This window comes from Orussus abietinus, unplaced genomic scaffold (genome assembly GCF_000612105.2).
Source record: "Orussus abietinus isolate OABI.00-Male unplaced genomic scaffold, Oabi_2.0 scaffold397, whole genome shotgun sequence".
Classification (NCBI taxonomy): domain Eukaryota; kingdom Metazoa; phylum Arthropoda; class Insecta; order Hymenoptera; family Orussidae; genus Orussus; species Orussus abietinus.
The window spans coordinates 21,076-41,783 of NW_019394545.1; the positions used below are offsets into that span (position 1 = coordinate 21,076).

At 41.3% G+C, this 20,708-nt stretch overlaps 2 protein-coding genes across 10 annotated transcripts in view; one reads left to right on the forward strand and one right to left on the reverse strand.

The window, feature by feature from the left end:
- The first annotated feature begins 60 nt into the window (after positions 1-60).
- LOC105703131 (multivesicular body subunit 12A) lies at positions 61-3,559 on the forward strand. Of its 3 annotated transcripts, none has more exons than XM_012431318.2 (8): positions 61-558; positions 1,390-1,521; positions 1,847-2,045; positions 2,121-2,250; positions 2,324-2,407; positions 2,484-2,826; positions 2,904-2,954; positions 3,085-3,559. In XM_012431318.2, exons 2-8 carry the CDS (start codon positions 1,399-1,401, stop codon positions 3,118-3,120), a joined length of 966 nt encoding a protein of 321 aa, XP_012286741.1. In that variant the 5' UTR covers positions 61-558; positions 1,390-1,398; the 3' UTR covers positions 3,121-3,559. The 3 variants fall into 3 exon arrangements, with proteins under 3 accessions (XP_012286741.1, XP_012286910.1, XP_012286828.1); XM_012431487.2 differs by having other exon boundaries at positions 61-335; XM_012431405.2 differs by lacking the exon at positions 61-558 and adding an exon at positions 895-1,041.
- Positions 3,560-3,636: 77 nt separating this feature from the next.
- Positions 3,637-20,708, reverse strand: part of LOC105702835 — a 46,863-nt gene continuing 29,791 nt past the window's right edge. For 4 of the 7 annotated variants that reach the window (XM_012430852.1, XM_012430766.2, XM_012431190.2 and 1 more), the window contains exon 2: positions 3,637-7,906. In XM_012430852.1, coding sequence (XP_012286275.1) covers positions 5,372-7,906 — 2,535 coding nt within the window. In that variant the 3' untranslated portion in view covers positions 3,637-5,371. Of the gene's footprint in view, positions 7,907-15,761; positions 15,968-18,944; positions 19,091-20,708 lie in introns of those variants that run through there. The other 3 variants (XM_012430936.2, XM_012431106.2, XM_012431023.2) reach the window with 3 other exon arrangements.

Consider the following 20,708-nt stretch of genomic DNA (forward strand, 5'->3'; position numbering starts at 1 on the left):
CAGTCCATACTTTTATAGTCAAAACTTCAGACTGCTTTGGGATTAGCTTATTGAACACAACTACTCTAGTCAACGGCGGAGTCGTGCGAGTTGCTTTAGCATCAGTAAATAAGATTTCTTCAGTGCTCAGCGTCGCTTCACCCAGTTCAAAAGTTCCACGTGATAAATATGTTTCCATTTTTTGATATCTCCTCAAGCTACACGAGATCATTCTGGATCCGTTGATAAGTTTCTCGCTCCGTATCAACATTGACGTAGTTCGTTGAGACGCGACAGCGGGCGACACAAGGTTGGCAGTAGACGAGTACCGTCGAGGTCGTCGGGCTCGTGAACAGGTCGGTTCTGTCTCACTCTGCATCTTAACTTTGCCGTATTCGTGATCTCCTTTTTTCCCCTGTACGCTTTAAGCAGGCGTCGTATTAGTTGAATCCGCAGTGCCGAAATTCGACGGGGCACTCGATCGACGTTAATTGGATGTTTCGATTAAAGTAAGACGAGCGAGACTGACGGTGCAGAATAGTGATGAAGCTTTGAGATTCATCTTGCCCGTCGGCATCGGTGAGTGGTCTTCTCGGATATCTTTTCTCAGTATGCGCCAATCGCTCTTATATTTAGGCTTATTTATAGATTTCAAAATTGGAGCAAGCGCGCCCAGGTACGGTTTCTCACGTTACGTGTCATTCTTCGAAGTAGTTATTCGTCGAGGACGTGTAGATCTTTTTCGCTAAATAAATGTCGCAGCGGTTTAAAAACCTTTATCTCTCTCACAGGCTTCGTACAGTAGCGTCTTATTCATTAGTAATTAAGGTTTGATAGCGCGGAATGACGTCAACCGCGGAGGGTTGGAAATTCCTGATATACGTGTATTACAAGGAATGCGATGATTCGACTTTCTACGACCTTTGCCTAGTAAACAGTTAGGAAGAGTTGTCGGGTCAATGGTCCCTTCGTGAACCGTTATCTTATTGATTACTGACGAAGTATATTTTTCCATTGAAATTATGTTGCAAATGGTTCCATTGAAGTTAGGTCGTAAATAAGGTATGAACCCCTTGTCAAAGTGTAGATCGAAAATTGTATATCAAGATTGAAATTATTGAAGTTTATATAAGACTGCAGGGTATGTTTGAGATCTTGAAGTGTTAATAGGTCTAGTGAATCGAGGTTAACTGATCTTTAAAAAAATGCATATTTACAGAATTATTGACATGTAATTTTCACTACGTTAAAGTGTTTGTCAAAGTTGTTCATTTAGAAGCAATACGCTATTTGTGCCAAATATTTAATCTGGATTGCAATAGTCTCTCTTCCTACTGTATTAACATTGTATTTATAAGACATGATAGACAATATTAATAAATTCATATTGATGGTGTCATTCTACTATAGGGTTACAGAATGTCTCAGAGGAGCAACAACAAAATGTTGAATCAGTTGTCGTCCCTGTTGCCTGATGATCGGCCGATCACTGCCATTAGTGTTGTGGAGGATATAGACAAATGTCCACCAAATTTTACCGTTGTAAGTGTTTTTTGCTGCTTAAACAGTACATACAGTAAATTAATGATTTTATTATGTATAAGAGAAATTTGCATACATTTCTCAATGTACTATATTTAAAAGATGCTGTAGGATGCGAATATCTTCCTTATGGATACAGTGCTGCTATTGTATGGTGGGATGGCATTTGTGTACATCAGTTAACATAATAAGAATTTAGGTCATATATACACGTGGTACAAAATCTTGATCTTCTGTATTTTAGACATATTTTACTATTAATACGTGATTATCAATGATAACGTTAATGTAAGCATAAATTCAAAATTTGTATACATTTTTGCAGGTATCAAGAACATATGATCAGGATTCAGATGCTGATTTATGGAGAGAAAGTGGGCTTTTTATTAAGAAGAAAGGCAGGTACATCTGTTTATCAAAAACCGAAGGTGTACCTCAGTGTGTAGTCGAGGACATTGCAATTATTAATGAAAGGGATACCCCTCCTCATGGATTCAGTATGATATTACGTACAGTCGATTCCTGTGAGTAGACAATTTAGTGTAATTGATGGAATTTTTTTCTACATAGTTATCTCATCTAATGAAAACAAATTATAGTGCAGAGGGCATGGAGGAAAAAGCAAATGTGCTACAAAGTTAGAAATAAGAGTTTATGCTCTAAAGCCGTAACGGATATCATCATATGTAGTCGTATCAAGAAAGCACCTGCAGGTTTTACGTATGCTGGGTAAATTGTAATGTTTTTAATATTTGTGATCGATGAAGGCGAAAAATAGTAAATCAATTTTATTCACTTTCAGTGAAATAAATGGCGTCATTGTTTGCTACAAAACTGAGAACATCACCAGTGGAGATTCAACTTCACAACCATATGCTAATATAAAGTACGTTAATTTACACAATTATAGTAGACCTGCTATTTTTTTTTATCTAATGAACATATCTTATTTAATGGCATAGCATTTTTCAAAATGCATCACCAAATCCTTCCAATGGAGTTCCTCAAAGAGTACCACCTGAGAGGCCACCAAAGCCTAAATTTTCTCCAAAACCTCCAAATGGAATATATCCGCAAATCAATGTGGCTGGCGGAAAATCAAAAACTGAAGAGTTAACAGACAGTGACTATGAGGTACTAAGTCCTAGCGCTAGAATCAAACCTACACGACCCGCACCTCGGCCTCCTACTTTGACGCCAGCTAGTTCCGTACCGATATATGGAACGTTGCCTGGATCCTCTGATTTAGATGGAGTTCCTTTTGTTCTAAATTCTGCACTTAACGCGCATCGGAATTTCCTCAATGTAAGTAAATACCACAAACTCCTTTTGATCATTTTCATTAGTCAGAACGATAGTATAATTTCTTTTTATATTGCCAGGGTACAATTCCTGTAATTAAAGTCAGAACACAGAAGGAACTGGACAAAGAGGTGAGATTCGTGTTGAATCATAAATACATAAATTTATCTCCCTATAGTATAGTTTAAATATTGCAAATTACTACAGAATGTGTACTGTAATGATACAATTTAACAAGATCCTAATGAATCAATTTTTCAGTATTTCTATGAATTTCGGGCGGAGAAGGAAACTTGAAGGAATCGTGCCAAATTTATTGTGCGAAGTAACGTTCGGATCATAAGCCACATCTGTACGTTTGTAACCTAGCACTAGCTAAAATGCTAAAATATAATAGAGTGCCTGAACGAGTGATTTATAATTATCTGCGAACAAAAAGTCGTATACTGACATAATATAGTGGTAAAAAGCACGAGCGAATGGCTTACACTTCTTGAGTACATCCTTTTTCTTCCAAGCCCTGTGCACATTTTGATACCGGTGATAATTAGTATTGTATTTTTATAGACTTGCGTTGTATTTTTATAGTCCGTAGAACTATGTGTATAATTGTATTATACGTTCTAGTTGTTTATAAAATATTATGGGGTATTTAATGCTATTATATTGAGATATATTCCTACTTCGTACTTGAACAAGAGACTTCAGTTTATCAATAAAGTCACTTTAATTTTCATTTCAGGTGTGTTTATTCTTACCTTTTTATAAAAATCAACAGATTTTAAATGATTATTAAATAAAGCAAAAATATATAATTTCTTTAATAATACGATGGTATATGCAATTAAAAAATTTTAATACATAACTTAGCAATGAAAGTACTTGGAACAAGGAGATGCACCTATGTACAGTTTTATATTGTTATAGCTGTTAAGAATATCATTATAAATTGCAGATATGTGAGACAAACAAAAACATCAATGAGTCACATTTATGACTTGTTTTTAATAAGTGCCAAAGATTGGATATCATCGGACATTGTGTAATTCATTTAGTATTGAACTGGATGTTCTGTTTTAGTATATGTAATTATTTGTGTGAAGAATATTTGTAATAACTTTAGACAGTATTAATTATACTACAGAATTCGAAATTTCATCAAAATAATATTTCAAAAAGCCATTGAACACTGTAAATCTGAATCTATTATTGCCTAAGAGTAAATATCAACTTTTTTTCAAGATCTAATACTCAAAATGATTAATGTCTGAGGTTCTGTTCCAAGTTACAACTGGGCACATTTCGGAAAATTGTTTAAATTAAAAAGTACAATGTGTATATCATTCATTTTTATATTCGAAGAAGGTTTTGTAGTTTATGGCATTACACTTATTATTTTCTATATCGGAACAGAGTGTTATCTTGAGCAAATGGCATAGGAATTCAAAAGCCAGAAAACGAAACCTGAAAAGTAGTACGCATATTTTATCATAATCCCAATAAAAAAGTGGTGATAATAAATTTATATATTGTCACTTTCCTTTAATACTAGTAAGAAGTACACAGCTTTTAAATCCCTGTATTATTATCAACATTTTTCAAAAAAGCATCTCATTGTTTTATTCCACACTGTTTCCACAGTTAAAAAAAATATCTTTATGAATTTTGTTTGGTTGAAAGAAATCACATATCAAGCATATAAAGTATAATTTACTCAACGTTATAATGTATATATTTCCAATAGAGCTGGTCTTTGATAAATTGACTTAACGATGCCAAGAATATGTAGTTTCCTGCAGCATTTCATTGTTATCGCAGCGCACAATAAGAAAACCTAAAAGTCCACGTAACACAGTCTAAGTAAATGAATGCTTAAAAACTATTATATCTATACCTTTATAAATGTATCAAAGATCACAATAAGTCAATACGTTATTGTAATTAGCAAACACTTCCAACACTATATAAAACTGGTATTGTTATATTAGCGTCATGTTCGCATTCATCAAGTACGATAGCCTCTACACACCAAATCCATGAGAGGACTCGACGCGGAAGTATAAAAACAAACACAATATCAAAAACTTTCTCTCAAGCATAGCAGAGAAAGCCTTGAATTTCAATACTTCGCGCACTCGAGAAATAATTTCAAAAGTCGTTCGTCCCAACAAATAGCGTTTGCACATAACGGAATTTATTTCATATATCGGATTTTATTTGCCACCCCTTCTTTCCCATTTTACGACTCCGCGGTTACATGTTAATTTTGTTTTCAAAGTGTTCAAAGTTGACGGTAAGCAGTCAGAATAACGTTTATCACGCGTGCGTGGAAATTTCTAACCTATATCTCTTGAGGTTAATGGGGTTTCCAAACAGGTGATCTTCCTAGCGACCGATTTTGGTTCTACTGACTGTTGTGAACTCCTCAAGGTCCCCGAACAGGTTATATCTAATACTTTGTTTATATTTTATTTACGAGTAACTACAATCTCCTCAGACAGGGAATTCGTTACGAGACCGTCCAAGGAAGGAATCGGCAAACGTATTGTCAGACAAATGGTCCCGTCCAGTGCTTGACGTGAGTGTGAGTCGCGCTGGTAACTGATATGCCGTGCTTCTCGAATATGGCGGTGGCTTTGATTTTGTTTTTGTACTTGATATCCTTGGGTTTGAGCATGCTCTTATGGTTGCTCAAGAGTCTGGAGGGCGTCAGGATGGACTTGTTGCTTAATCCGGTCGCCTCCAGGAAATGGTCGTAACCACCATTCAGCACATTCTCGTTCTCCTTGATCCTGACCTGGTTCTCGTTGTGGTTGGTGATAACGAGATTCCCGAGTCTATCCGACCCATCCCCTTCCAGTCTATCGGGATCGTCCGAAAGGTCGCACTCGTCTAGATTGAACTCCTCAAAGTTTTGTCTGATATCGAAATCCTGTTCGATGTCCGCTACCGGTCGATCTCTGTGCCTGTGAGGTTCCCTTGAACGGTCTTCGGTATCTCCACCGATTTTAAACTCCTCGAAGTGTCGAACGATATTAGTCACTCGAGGTGTTTTTTTAGACATAGGCCCTGAGAGATCGACGGTGTTCGCACTCTGTTTGGTCTGGAAGGAAGATCTTACGTCGTTGAACCTATTTTTTCCAAAGCCAGGGTCGCCCAATTTAGTGCACTTTACCGTGGGCTCTTCCTCTAAGCCAAGACCCGGAGACGATCCAAACCCAAAAAGGCATTTAGCCCGTTCAGATCTTTCTATCCCATTTTTCTTTCGCGTTTCGTCGATAAGAAACGAGGGACTAGGAATCTTTTTCAGAACCAGGGTATTGTTCTTAAACTGAGGTTTAGGTGGCAGAGCAGGAGGGGTCTTGGGTACCGACGGGATTACTTCCGGTAGTGATTCTATGTCTTCGTAATCCAAGTTCTTTGCTATGGTCAATCCCTTTGTCGACATCTGAAGGCAGGTCTTCTCTTCGATGCGTTCCATATTCAAGGTCGGGCTGACGGGCTGGTTTGTCGTCTTGATCTTGTGTTGAGCTACGTGAGACAGGATTCTTCGTTCATCAAAATCCGACTTTGGTTCAATGATCACGATAGGAATGACTTTCGGCTCCTCGGATTCCTCTTCTGCGCTGGATGTCGATTCCAGAGACCGCTCGGTGCTATCCGTAGGAGGCTGGTCCATCCTCATACCGAACTCATCCTCGGAAGCGGTTCCTTCGAAACCGGCCACTTCTTCGACGTGGTCGCTTCTGCCAACCTGTTCCTTCTCCGTGGTCGCTTCGTCGGAGTTCCTTCTCTCCATTTCTGAACCCACGGATTCTATATCGGATAGCCTTGCCGGTTGGAACCGGACGATCCGACCTCGATGTTTGAATCTCCTGGGAACGGAAAGGACGTTCTCCTCTTCCTCCATGTCCCTAAGAAGAATCTGATTAACGCACTCCAGGACGGAGTTGTGGTTACTGTTAGGTCTATACGAGTTGTGCCTGAAGACGTCGTCGCTAACTCGATCTTCGTCAGGGTCGCTGTACCAGTTGCCGCTGGTTTCCTCCAGAGTTTGGTCTTGTACCGGTTCAACGTTCGAGCTTCGGTTTAGGACGTCGCTCCTCGTGGTGATGATCGTCGGAGCCCGTTCTTCAAGATTCTTAACGTTAGCCTCCGTGCAGGAATTTGCATATATTGGCTCGTCCTCATCTTCGGAGACGAAGTTGCAGTCCAGCCCGTCGTCGTTGCTGTCGCACCTAGCCATTGCCCGCTTAGAATTCTTCATCTGTTTCGCTCTGATCACGCCTAATCTCCTCTTTTCTGTAGTCGGGGGCTCTTCGTCGTCCATCAGCGTCGTCTCGTTCTCGCTATCCGTTACCGTGGTCGGCGTACATCTTGTGGACTTGTTCAAGGTAGAGCCAGGCGATACGTCCGTGCTCTCGCCTTCGCAGAACCCTTCCGTACTTAGTAACGATGGACTACCTTCCGTGGTGGTGGTGATAATAGAGGCATCCGTGTTCTCGCTGCTAGTTAGACTGGTCTTGGAGATGTCGCTGCCAGCGAAGCTGTGCATCTTCCTGATCCCATGATCCTGACGGTCCTCGTCCTCCGCTGCGTTCAGCTTCGTGATAATCTCGCATTTTAAATTATGTATGTCCTTGCTGAGGCTGCTGTTGGGTCGGGAACCCAACTCGCTGCTGCTGGACACGCTTTGCAGATCTGCTGACGTCTTCTCGGTCGAGGTCTCATCCTGATCTTCCTTTGACGATCTACCTAATGTTTGCTCGCGCTTTGACTTGATGTAGTTCTTCGTGTACCGCCTCAACTTCGCGATCTCCAGCTGCTGGTTGCGGATCACGTTGTCCTTCTCACACAGGAGCTGCCGAATGGACTTCTGCTCCTGTTTTAGACGGCCTTCCAGGACGAGGAGAGCTCTCAGGATCCGGGAGAGCTGCTGGTCCCGGAGTGTTCGCTCCGTCTCGAGGCCAGCGGTTCGGTTATCTAGCTCTCTCACCAGGTCCCTGCACCTCTTCGTGGCCACCTTCAGGGCGTCCCGAGTTCGTGCAAGTTCCTGTTTTAGGTTCCGCACCTCGGTCTCCATCTGGAAAAGCGAGGAAGGTGTTATTAATATACGTAAATTACCACAACGTAAATCAAAGGAAATTTGTACGAAGTATTTATAATATTACTTTTTTTATTTCATATTATAAGAGACAAAAGTGGTTACAATAATTTGGGCATTTCTTTTATCAGTCTGTATCTAATTCTGTAGTCCACTATTTCGAATTCGAAAAGAGTCGTGGAATTAAAAAAAACAAACAAACAAAATTGCAACAACTGTTGCAGTTTTACCACCGGTGTATTTATAGATCATTGTTGCGAAAAACGTATGGATCAAAGATTCTCTCGTCTCGAGCATAAATTTTGCATACTTATAGTGTTATTAACCTTGTTTTTTTGCTACTGTTTATGCCCTGAAACGGATTGTAGACGCCAGCTTCATGAATATTTATATACAACGTTACTTTTTTAGCCCATCCTTATGTGAATATTTTTCAAATGATGCAAAATATTCGTATGTTAATTTAAGTTGAATTTGAGGAAACACACGATATGAAAATAAAATGAATTAAAAAAAATTGAGTTTTAATGAAAGAATGTTTACTGAAGAGCTCTTCCTTAAATTTTGTATTTTCATAACTAATACTTCGAAGTTCATTTGAATATTAATAACCACCCTCCCCTATAATGACGATTGATGCATTTCGATAATGATGTCAAGTAAACACAATCTCTTGTCTTAGCATAACTATTTTCGCAAATAAGGAGACATTAAAGTGAGTTGCTTGCGGTTTTTGAGACGGTGGCTCATGTTTCGCTCAGAAGACCCTTCAAAAAAAGAGATAAACCACAACCATATCGACAACGTCCTACCGTGTTAAGTTATGTACATTGTTCACGTTATTTGTATGATGATATAAGCACCTTATTTCGTAGAAAAGTTGCAACAAGTTGTGGGAACATTAAATTCTAGAAATTCAATTTTCTATTGAATCCCCGAGCAAGGAATGGAGCGATCGATTTTTTGCAGTTATTTCTAAAGTCGATGTATGTCAAAAGGTCCGTTAGAGGTGGTATAATAAAACGGCGAGTATTCTCAAAAGCCTTTCATTCCACCGGGTGTCTGCCATTGTCCGATCACGTTTAAAAAGTGAACGCAATTGAAGGGTTCCAAAGGGAACAGATTCATTGTGCCATGCGTCGAATGATGTATGGCGTTTTCGATTATAATTAATTTGTGTAGCAATTTTATTACTTTTATTTTTAATCACATCCTCGGAAAATGCTTGTAAACTCGTAGACAAAGAAAATCTATACTCGGCAAATTGTTGCGTTACGTATGAATGTTAAGCACGCATATAAATATAAAAAGTTTAAGTCAGTTGAATAAAGAATGTTTAATAATATTTTCAGTTATTAAACTTCAAGTTTTATTCGAGTTTGCTTGAGTATGATTCGAGACATTTATGATTATTATTAAAAAAAAAAAAAAAGAAAGACACTTGGAAGTTTCAGTTTCATTGAGATTGCGTTAAATATCCATATACGTGTAAATGCAAGAAGCATGCCGTAATTCGGCAAGGAGGCTGCGAAACGACCGGTAAATTATTTTCACGGCTCATATCGCCCACTTTATCTTCGGCGGATCGTGTTAATACGAAAGATCGAAGGTCGGCCATGCACCGTCGATAAAATCTCGCGCGTACAGATGTTTGCAAAAATGGTTTCCGCTATTCGATTTCAAGATTCCTTACAAACGTATTGAACGGTTCAAGTTCGTTGTCCTTCTTTTCTAGACATCCCGCGAAAGTGATATAAGAGAGATTCACAAGTGCCCCTATATAAGGAATATATGCATGGCATCATTGTATCATATTATTACTATAATCGTTAATTTATTAACAAAAATAACAATTTTCTCACTTTCTCTTCCGATTCGTGGTTCAGAATCGAACGGTATACCCATTTATGCAAATGTCAGTACATAACTTGATTCCGCCAGCTTAGCGTATTGACGTTGCGCTGCACTTTCTCGACCACGGCGTCGTAAATGAATTTATATTTTCCAGATAAGCGTATGCGTGCATTTAACAAGATCGTGTCCGGTACAAGTCGCGAAGGTTCGGCGGTAATTGCACGCGTTGCGATATTATGATATACGGCACTTAACTTGACGCTCGGTCAGACTAAATGAGCCGAGTAGGTACATGGAATACCGAGGCTGTACCGAGAAATTATCTATGTTGCAAATTATCGCGGGCGTACCGATCTTAGCGATCGGTGAAAGAGTCTCGTTAAACGAGAGTTTTCCACCATTATTTTCAGCAATCCGTTCGGCAAACAGCGCAAACGTCGATTCCGAGGGTGGAGAAAAATTAACCGATAACTTCCGCGCGGAATGCGGTTTTTATTATTGTTTTAGGCGATAATTCTACAGAGCACAGCTCCACATTGTATTACCTGTCGTTTCAGTCCCGTGAATTTATTGCCGAAATAATTACACCCTGTAACCATTACACTTCAGCGGATATACGCCTTCAAAATAGTTCTGCCGTAATTTCAAACTATATCCAATTTTAATACTAAATCACTTATTTCTTGTCTCGATACTTTTGCAGCGATCACATTTGCCATGAATTTTGCATAAATTCGAATTTCAGTAAATCCCAAACTAATCTTGTTACATCCATTTTCTATCTATTTAACTGAGCATTTAACACTTTAAATATTCTTCAGCTTACGAATGCAAACAATTGCCGTAATTAAGACGCTTGTAAAGAGGGTTAACAGTGACGTCATTTTTGAGATAGTCAAATCGTCGTCGAACAGAATCTGTTCGGTTCACAATCGGTAGGACACGAAATAAAGGAGCAATCGTCTCGGTCGAGTGGTGTTACGACCTAAGGACAGGTATTTATCGGTTCTTACATCGGCGGTACACGTAAGGAAGGATGGTACGAAGCAGTTGGGGGAATCCTTGCGAGAGCGCAAATTTACGGCGAGTCCATTCACAGGAAGCCGCAAATTTTCGCAGCACGCTGTAATTACGAAGGCAGGAACGTGACTACCGACCTGGTAGCCTCGCTTCAACCGAGGGGACTTTAAGCAGTCGAGTACCTATGCGTCCTTTTAAAGCGCCTTAACGCCAATACGTCTCGGTACGCACCTTGAGGAGGCACTGTCTCGATTAATGGCCCCATGGACTGGTCTAGGATTAATCGATCAGTCGATTACGATCCTCGAAAATGGGGCCGGTGTTAATTGTAATTAGAGGCCTGATGACGATCGAGCCAACATATTGCGGGGGAATCCCCCGGACAATTGCGGCACGCGAGTACGGTGAGAAGTTGATCGCGATCGAGAGATAGCCCAAGGGTTTTTCTTCCAGGGAAGTCGTAAGATCGTGATTTAAGTTGATGATTTATCGACACGGATAAATTTATCGCAGGCAGGATTGGTATCTTTGTGGGACGTATCTAGCTGGGGAAAATCAGACCGCGAGTTAATAAAACCGTACCTATACTGTGAGAACAACTCCGGATAACCACCGTCAACGGGTATATTTCCCATTAAGGAAACTCGTCGTAACAGTTAATGTCGGTATACAGTACATCGGAGAGATGAGCGGGTGGACGTCTACTTTGCGGGCTCAAAGTGGAACACAGTACCGAAATGTATGCTGCCGACTTTCTCCATCCACGAGCTCATTTTGGATGGAATAGGTCAGCCGACAGTGACCAGTTATTTGTTGCGCTTATTCCGCCTTGAATAATATTTTAATCATTTTTAAGCGGTTCCGGAACGTTCGTTCGGCTGGACTACTACAATGGATAATGGTTGAGTAACCTGAAGGTTCGACCGAGACGTTATTCATGCAGCATTATCGAACCAAAGGGAAAGTAATAAAAGTATTAAACTATCTTATGCGTTCGCACGATTCGTAAATTACTAGACTTGTCATCGATGTCAATGAAATGTTATCTCATATCTTACAGTCATGGGAAACGTGGAATACAAGGTTGAGTTCACTCCTTTGAAGCCGACACTAATAAACTGCGATGCTTTTAAAATCTCGACGTTCAGGCGAATGTTAACGTCCAGACCGTTATTTGCCTTACACAAATCAGCCGGAATCAATTCCTCCAAGAGAAGTCACTTAAACTTGAAGTAAATGTCTTTTATGCTTTAGCGTAAAGCTCAAAATCTATTGGAGGCAATCCAATCTCCACCTCGCACGGAAATGAAGAGATAACTCTCGAGTGCCGCCTTGGTCTTTGAGAAATTATCGCGAACTTTGCGCGTTTCTTTTCCCCCTTGTAAAAGAGAGAGTGGTAGCCAGGGAGTGCTCATTTGGAACATTGATCACGGAATTGTGCATTTCTAATGGACAACGAGCCTTCTTCGAGTGACGTCACGCAAACCCATGGTGTCACTACGTGGTGCCGCACCGTCACACGGAACACTTTCTCCGGAGGTGTCGAGGCCGTACGGTACGATAATTACGCAAACCGCGTGCCATTTCTTCCCCTTAATCCTTGCTGTTTTGTAAATAGCGCTGCACTGCACACACTGTGCACAGGGCATTACGATAGGACATCGGTATATACAATCGGCAATTCACCTGAAATCGTTATAACGCGTAAGACGAACACGTTTACAAGATCCCAATAGATTTTCAGGTATTCTATGGGAAGCATGTGTAATCCCTACGGGATACCAAATTTAGCCAATTTAAACAGCCAATGGTTTGAAGGAATTATCTTTGAATAAAGTCATTTAACAACTCGAGTTGAAATTTCATCCTTTTGTCCTATTTCACTCATTAAGTCCTACTTTAGACTTACAAGTAAAAGAAATGGAAATCCCTGCCATTCAGGTTTAAAAGAGGACTTCAGTTGTATAGAAGGCTCTTCTTTATATTATTTCAAAACCCATGTAAGGCCTACAATTAGAGGTTCTAAATAGAGTCAAATTATGACTCAGAAGGACGCGAGTAGAAATGTTAAGACAAGGAAATTAAAATCAGGATTCATTAAATTTCGAATTTTCGACCAAGAGTAAAAACATTACGGTTGTTATTCCTCTTCATCCGTGGGATAGGAAAAATATGTTATAAATTAAAGATTCGTTTATAATTATAATAAGTGAACCGTAGAAATTGAATGCAGATACTGCGCCCACGTATTTCTACAATTAGTTCCTTTGTACAGATGCGTTGCTTTCGTTAATATATACCGAATGCTATTCCGTTAAACCGACCCCTTGCGTTCTTCTTTGGTGAATGTCCTACAACCCTCCGCTCTGGCCTTTGTTGATGCGGCAAAACGGGGCCTTGCGATTATGTTCACGAGACACGTAAAGATGATTAACGCCAGAGGGGAAGATGACGTTGCTTCAAAACGGTACAATGGCTACCAAGAATGAAGTCAGATAAAAGATCGGAACAAAGAATTGGTCGCAAGAATCGAACACTCCCATTGGAGTGTTCGATTGTTGCGTCAGAGGTTGCGATGGCTGTAACCGTACATACACCTAAGTTTAAATTATTTAACGAAGCTATCGGTTTCCGAACGATCGCATGACTCGCTTGATCGAAAATGTTTTACAGGATAACAATAGAATAGTGTAGGACAAAAGTGCAAGGTCATTTCGAATTGCATGAAAACAATTCGAATTCAGGGAGAGATACAAAACGAACCTTGCGTAAATACTAACTTGATAATATTTAGTTCTTCCTTTTAAATGTTTGGCTGTTCGTTGCGATCATACATTTAGAGACGCGAATTTTGAATCCTTGATCCAATTCGCGCTGAAAAGAGAAGGATTTTTTTTTATGGTTTCCGAATTAAATCGTCGGATTGAATCCATTGAAGAAAAACTATTAACTTATCGGGTTCGATGTACGGATGTGTGAAAAAAGACTCTCCAGCTGTGAGGATCGCCGAAAAATTCTAAACACTCCGTGACTTGAAACTAGCTTCTCAGAAAAATCGCACAGAAGCCGATAGGTCTTAAGAAGGTGCGACGATACCGCAATTTCATAACCCTACTGGCCCACGCACGATCGTCCCTGACAGCGTACTCGGAATAGTGTCATGTACGACAAGTGCTTTACATAAATTCTCTGAATCCCTTCAAGACAGTATTTTAACTTTCCTGGATTGGCTCGTGGGTTGACAGGGATCAGCATTCAGTTCCCTACTTCGAGATGTATGTAAACGTTAAAGAGAACGTACCGCCCTCCAGGGAAAGCGACAAAGGCGATATCGATCTGCAGTAAAAGCGTTTTTTGCTCTCTACCGTTTTCTTCCACCCAACATGTGTGCGTGTCACATTCTATACGTGCCTCGCATAAATTGACTGCACCCTCTTTAGAAAATATCCCAGCTCTTCGGAATCAACCTTAGAGGCATCAATGACCGGGATCCTGTCTATTCAAGGGATATGTAACGTAAAAAAAAAGATATCGTAAATAATTGGAAGAGGCGTGAATACTTATTCAAATATTACTGCAAGTGGAATTTCGGAACCTTCCTCAAAGGTTCTTGAAATCTACTCCCCTTGGTTACAGGGTACATCTTCATTCGAATACACTGTTGAGTAACATGTTCAGTAAACGTTCAGTTCTTAATAAATATATAACAATCCGTTTACGTATGAGTGCCGCATCTTTTATCTCTTTCCCTCTTCATTTATGCTCCTGGAAGCTCCCAACTTGTGGGGTCAGATTCTTGCAGAGTGTCGGGCATGGTAGTTATACCGTTGCACATAAATCGTCTGAATCCTCTCGCGAAGTACGTATCAACTTTTCAGGATGAACCCAGGCACGGCAGAACGGGTATCAGATCCTCGGGATCACCGAAAAAGATATTAAGACTCGTCGACGTGATTCCTGTTCGTCGAGGTAGTTGAACGGGAGCCGATTGGCCTTGACGAGTCCTTGAGAAGGTGCGACGATGTCCGTTGCAATTTCATCACTCGCACTGCCCACGCATGGTCGTCCCTGACAGAGCAATATCGTAATAATAATTCTTGCGTCAACATCTGCGTTTACTTGGCGAACTCGCCAGAGAAATTACGGCATGATTCTCCGGCTGGTTAGCGATTCGTGACGACTCTTCCACAAGTATCAGGAAAAATTCTGATTCCGCAGTAAAAACGGGTCGTCTTCTGTGCTTCTGCAGCTAGCATCGCTACCGTACATATTGACCTCGGATAAATTTGAATAGTTTTTAGAGAAATTATGTTGAGCAATTTGAACACACTGAGAGAGGGAGCGTTGACCTGCTTTCATTGTAGGATATAAACTGAAATAACCGGTTCCTAAAACCAATCTAGTAATATTGTCGAAATTGCCCAGTTTATGGGTAGGTATTTATCAAACATTACCAATCATTGTATTTATACCTTGGAGTCTATGAAATTATATACATACAATATTGTATACAATTTTAGCTATTCAAAATGTTTAAAATTGTATACAATTTTATATAGAAGATTGCATAGATCTCCCCCTTTTTCTCTCTCTTCCTCATTCATGCATAAACAAGCACGTAATTTTCATAAAGCTCTCCGAATTTCCAATCATCTTTAGTCCTTAAAAATCCAATAAAACTTTTTCTTCCCTTTTTAAAATTGTAAACGAAGCTTCGGATCCTTGATCAGGTTATGCATCGTTCCGCTGCACGGAACGTTTCAGTCGCCTCGACCATCCACCGTCCACCCGTCGTTCCGTTAACCCCTTTATCAATCACCTAACCCCATTTCCTACTTCCAGGCCAACTTGCCCTCGGCCGCCGTTTCGCAGGAACGGACAGCAACTGTAAATATTCCAAGGAGGAATGGTTCTGGGTGTCCGTTCGGGGCAGGTAAAGGGACGAAACTTGCTCAGGTACCTACGAAAGGTCGAGCGGTCTCTCAAAGTAGACTCTCGTTCGGCGACTCCGACCACGCCATGCCGCGGCACGCTGCCGTTCCGGTTCCACGCATTCCGCGGTCCATCCGAAACCTCGAGAGAGAGGGAGAGAGAGCGTTTCGTGACCACGGGGGACCCCCGTCTCCTCGCGGCCGCACTCACTGGAGGGATTGCGTTCAAATCCCTTCGAGATCGCGTTAATCGCGGAAGGATTGACGGTCGAGCAATTTACGACCGCGAGGCTCGATATTCTCACGGCGAAGCTCGAGATCGGACTGGTCCTCGCGGTCCGTCATTGGTCCGCCGTGGACCAGCGCGAGCGGCGGGCCCGCGAGGTGGCGAAGGGCCCGAGGAGAAGTGGAAGAGAGAGGGATGCACACGGACGCGGCTCGCGGGCCTGTGTGTGGGCCGCGCGAGGCCGTGTTGGTGCGACTTGCAGATGGCGGCAGACAGGCACGAGCGCCGGCCGAGCCGGCCGGGCCCGACGGCGCGCCGCGACCGGCAGAGCATGTCCGACCAGGTAGCTGGCCCCGAGACCAAGTCGGCCGCGGGCCGTCCACGCGACGGCGTCGCGGGACTCGCGAGCGATCAGCTGGCGCGAGTCTTTTCCGGGTTCTGCGCACCCGCGAGTCGGATGCGCGTTGCCGCGAGGCGCTCGCTCGTGGTATGCATGATTTGGGAGACAGGTTCTTTAGCGTCGGCGAAGCGCATATGGTTTTTCCTTTTTGCTAGTAGACTCTTCCCGGGCTTCGCCCAAGCACGCTCCATTAAACGTTATAGAAAGGCTTCGACGTGTACCTTTAGCACAATAAATCGTCTCGATACATTCGTTATCCGTACATTCTTTGAATAATTTTTGCACGTCTTTAAAAGGTATATTTTTTAGGGGCAGACATTAATTGTTTAAAAGAGCATTGTCAAGTGCCAAGCCCGTTGATCAATCTATTCGATAGATACCCGTGGCGTTTTCGCGCCGCTGAAATTCGCAATCAGCTGGTACTAGCCTTTTCCGGGTCCCACTCCACCGTGAAGAACGTGCGCTAGAGTCAAATACGCGTTTTCTCGTGACACCGTTCACATCAGACGCCGGGCCTGCTTGTATTGGTATGTTCATTCTTCTAGCAAATTGCGTATGTGTGCATACTGGTTACTTCTCGTTATGTCATCGATTCCGTTAGGAGTCATTGATGCGGCATAGATTTAAGTTTTCAATGTTACAGGCGTGCCAGCAATTATGTTCTCGACGAGGTTGGGAACTCGATTTATACGGTCCGGCTGGTTAGCGACGCGGAAAGTACCAAGAGTCCCGAAACGCGATCTCTTGTAGGAACATGGCTGCAGGCGGCCGCGGCATCGAGGTCTTTCTTGCAGGTCTTTCAGGTCTCGGGCCAAAAGGCTTGAGCCTCCCCTCCCGAAGTAGACTCGTCTGTGGCCCCTCCTAATTTCTCTTCGCCGACTTTAAGGACCACCGGGTCCGCGTCTCGCGCGGCTCCAGACACCCGAATGGGAAATCGAACATGACGTGTCTCGATATCGGTCTCCAGAGGAAAAGAAATTAAATAGAAGCGAGTCTCGGTAAATGAGAAGGAGCGTTTTAGCTTATGCATCCGAGTGATGGTTAATTTATATCATAGTCTGCATGTAGAACGCTAAATAAAAAGAAAAACAGTACCAGGAAATCAGGAAGATAACGAACTTGTGGAAATATCGAGAACATTCGTTATTACTCGAGTTAACTATAACTACGCCTTTTATAATAAAGTAGGATAATTCGTTCGGTTTTTTTGTCCTTTTAACATAATAGCCTCCAGTATTTGACAATCAACATCGCTTGACTTCTTTTCACTACTTTTCGAATGGTTAAGGTATTATGAAAGTATGACATCCGAGGGGTCACGTTTATGAAATTTTTCGCCGAATGGGATGTACCAAGTCGTTTGAAATTTGACCACGTAAATATGAAAGTCTTAAGGAAGATCCTGGTACCAGTAACAATTGTTTAATTTGTTTATAAATAATTCTGTAAATTAAACAAAGAATTCAATCTCATAAGTGTTAGAACCTATCTTAGGGCTTCCGCATTAATACGGTAAAATCTTAAACAATTTGGTATACCCAGTTTACAGAAAAGTTTCATAAACTATTAATCTCTCAAATACCATTTTCATATCAATGTAAATGCTTAAAATTCAATTCATTGAAGTACATAAAATAAAATATAAAGCATATATAAAATAAAATGTCTATCTTTATGGTTAACCGATAATACAATGGCTGTTATACTAGCGTGAGGCTTTCATATAATCATCTCACAAAATGCACGCTTGTTCATGCGCACATGGTACGGGTTATCGAGTCGTGACTGAAAACCGAAGTACATGACGTCTAAACCATCGTGAAACGAGCGAAGGCCGACCGATCAAGAGTCTTTTATAAATCTAAGAGGTATCTTGTTCACAAACTATTCTTCTACTTCTCATGATATTTATCAATGATATAGTCGGAATGTTATCAACGTAACTAGTTGATTCTGATCACGTCGGCTCAATGTTTGTGAAAATTGGCACATCAATTTTCGCAGAAGATGATTTTTTACACGACGCCATTGATGGGCTCTTTGGAATTCATCCTGATACTTTAGTCTGAAATGCACACTTTCAGAAAATCGAGCAACAATCATCACAGATCATTGATTGCTCCTGATCGATCAATTCATTGGCGTACCGTACCCTGATTATCCACCTCGGGAAGGAGAGACAGTGGATGCTACATGAAGCTCTACGATCATGCTAGACATGATCCCAGACGCACATAATCAGTGATCGTTACGTCTATTACGCGCTAAATTAGATAAGAGTGTGATAATAAGCTGCTGTACAGTGGCCGGCATTAATATCCACGACAGGTACAATGTTCACCTGGGATTGTATGGAGAACGCGGACATCGTTGCATCCCAAACGCTTCAATTTTTCCTGATCAGATGACAACTATCATCGAGAAATGTAATAGTGCTTGATAATCTATGACGTTTGTTACTCAATTCGTTTCATTCTACGCGTCGACGTTGTCTTTACCCCCGAACAAAGGATATGCCACGATAACGGAACATATCACTATACCGCAGTAATATGGCCTTCTATACACGATAACGCGAGTTCTTACCGCTTCCGTAAAGTCCAGCCATAGTTTCGAGTCGATTTTCCTCCGACACGACATTGTTTGGACGTTGTCTTTCTCTTTCTTCGATTTCACTTTCGACACGGAGTTGTCATTTTTTTTCGTTCAGCAACTTTAGAAATGGTCAATAATTAATTCGATAGATTCTCGTCGATCTACTCGCGTTTACCAATCGGACGCTGCAAATCGTGCAAAACGAAGGGAAATAAAGAACCGTAATTTATTATCCGCCTAAAAGCACCGAATGATGGATTGCCTTCTTTTGCCACTAGGCTTCTATTCCTCGTCGATTTGCTCATTATTTCAACGAGAACTCCTCCTTCGACTACTTCGCTCGTGCCATTCCGTACCACACGATCCTGCCGGTACGTGCGATCGATATCTCGACTTCACGATTCTAATTCGCTGTACTATACCCGTAGGAAAAAAGGTTCGCCCTCGGATGAGGAATAATGCGAGGCTCTACCGTGTCGATCGTGCGATCTTTGCTTGCTCTCCTCACAACCGGATGCACTGCCGATTAATCGGCCATTCGCGGTAACCGACTGGGCCTCGAGCAGGCCACACTGTCAGCCATTATCGTCCACACTTCGTGATAAGGTGAAACCCCGTCGTCAGTGACATTATCGAGACTGCTTCCTTGCCGCCCGTTTTGCGCACCCGTGAATTCATTGTTTAGTCCATAAAATCTGTATTATTTCTTTTTTTGCCTTTATTGGGACTTTTCTTTGGATTTGAAATGGCGACAGGAAGAGTAGCGAAAACAAGTCGCGAGGAAGGTTGAAAGGCACGCTCACGTGATCGCGGAAAAATCGACTGACTGGTGGATGAAGCGAGCCACTTATCTCCGTTGCGATATTACTCGACCACCGGCGATGATAACGGTAACGATGACGACGTTAACAGTTTGGTTCAAGTGTGAATTAAGTCGAAACTATAACAAGTTGTCCTGGAATCGTATAGTGGAATTTTTTACTTCATAACTTTATAGAAACCTACTGCATGCAAGACATTTTGTCCAGGATTATTACATGCATTTGTCGTATCTCCAAGAGATATAAAGCGTGGGGTGATGTACGTAATGATTTTAAATAATATTTCAGATACTCGAGCTTATTTGTCGCGAGTATTCTGATTACATTGTACCGTCCAATATGAAGAAGGTATTCACAAATATCGGTTTCATATATTGGTAGGTACTCCTTATCAATTGATTGTAATCGATGTATATAGCAAATACATATTTCACGTCCGATACATCATGAATACTTTTAAGCTAGCGAAATACCAGACACGTATTACCGATTTCATCATTACAGTTGATTTCAAATATTACTCCTTTACCAATTCTGCCTCAGGTAATTATTTTGAAATAATAAGGAAGAAAGTTATAACTTTCTATTTCACCAACTTCCATTAGGTTCGGAGATTACCACGAGTTTTGAGAATCCCTGAACGTATATTTAATGTGACAAATGTCTTGGACACTTCAAGGGAAACAAATATATTATCAACTTCACGAGATAACAATCGGATGATATATGACTCGATGCCAATTAGAGACATTTATCGCAGCGATTCTTTTCAATATCGTTACAACCCTTATTAATTATTTAAATCTTCCTACACTTTTCCAGTTCAGATTAGCAGTCAAGTGGGCGAATCGCAAAAGAAGGCCGCCATTTGGCAACTTTTAGTCCAGACGGTCATCCGTGTCATCTGAAATTCCAAGTATACAAGCCCGCGTAT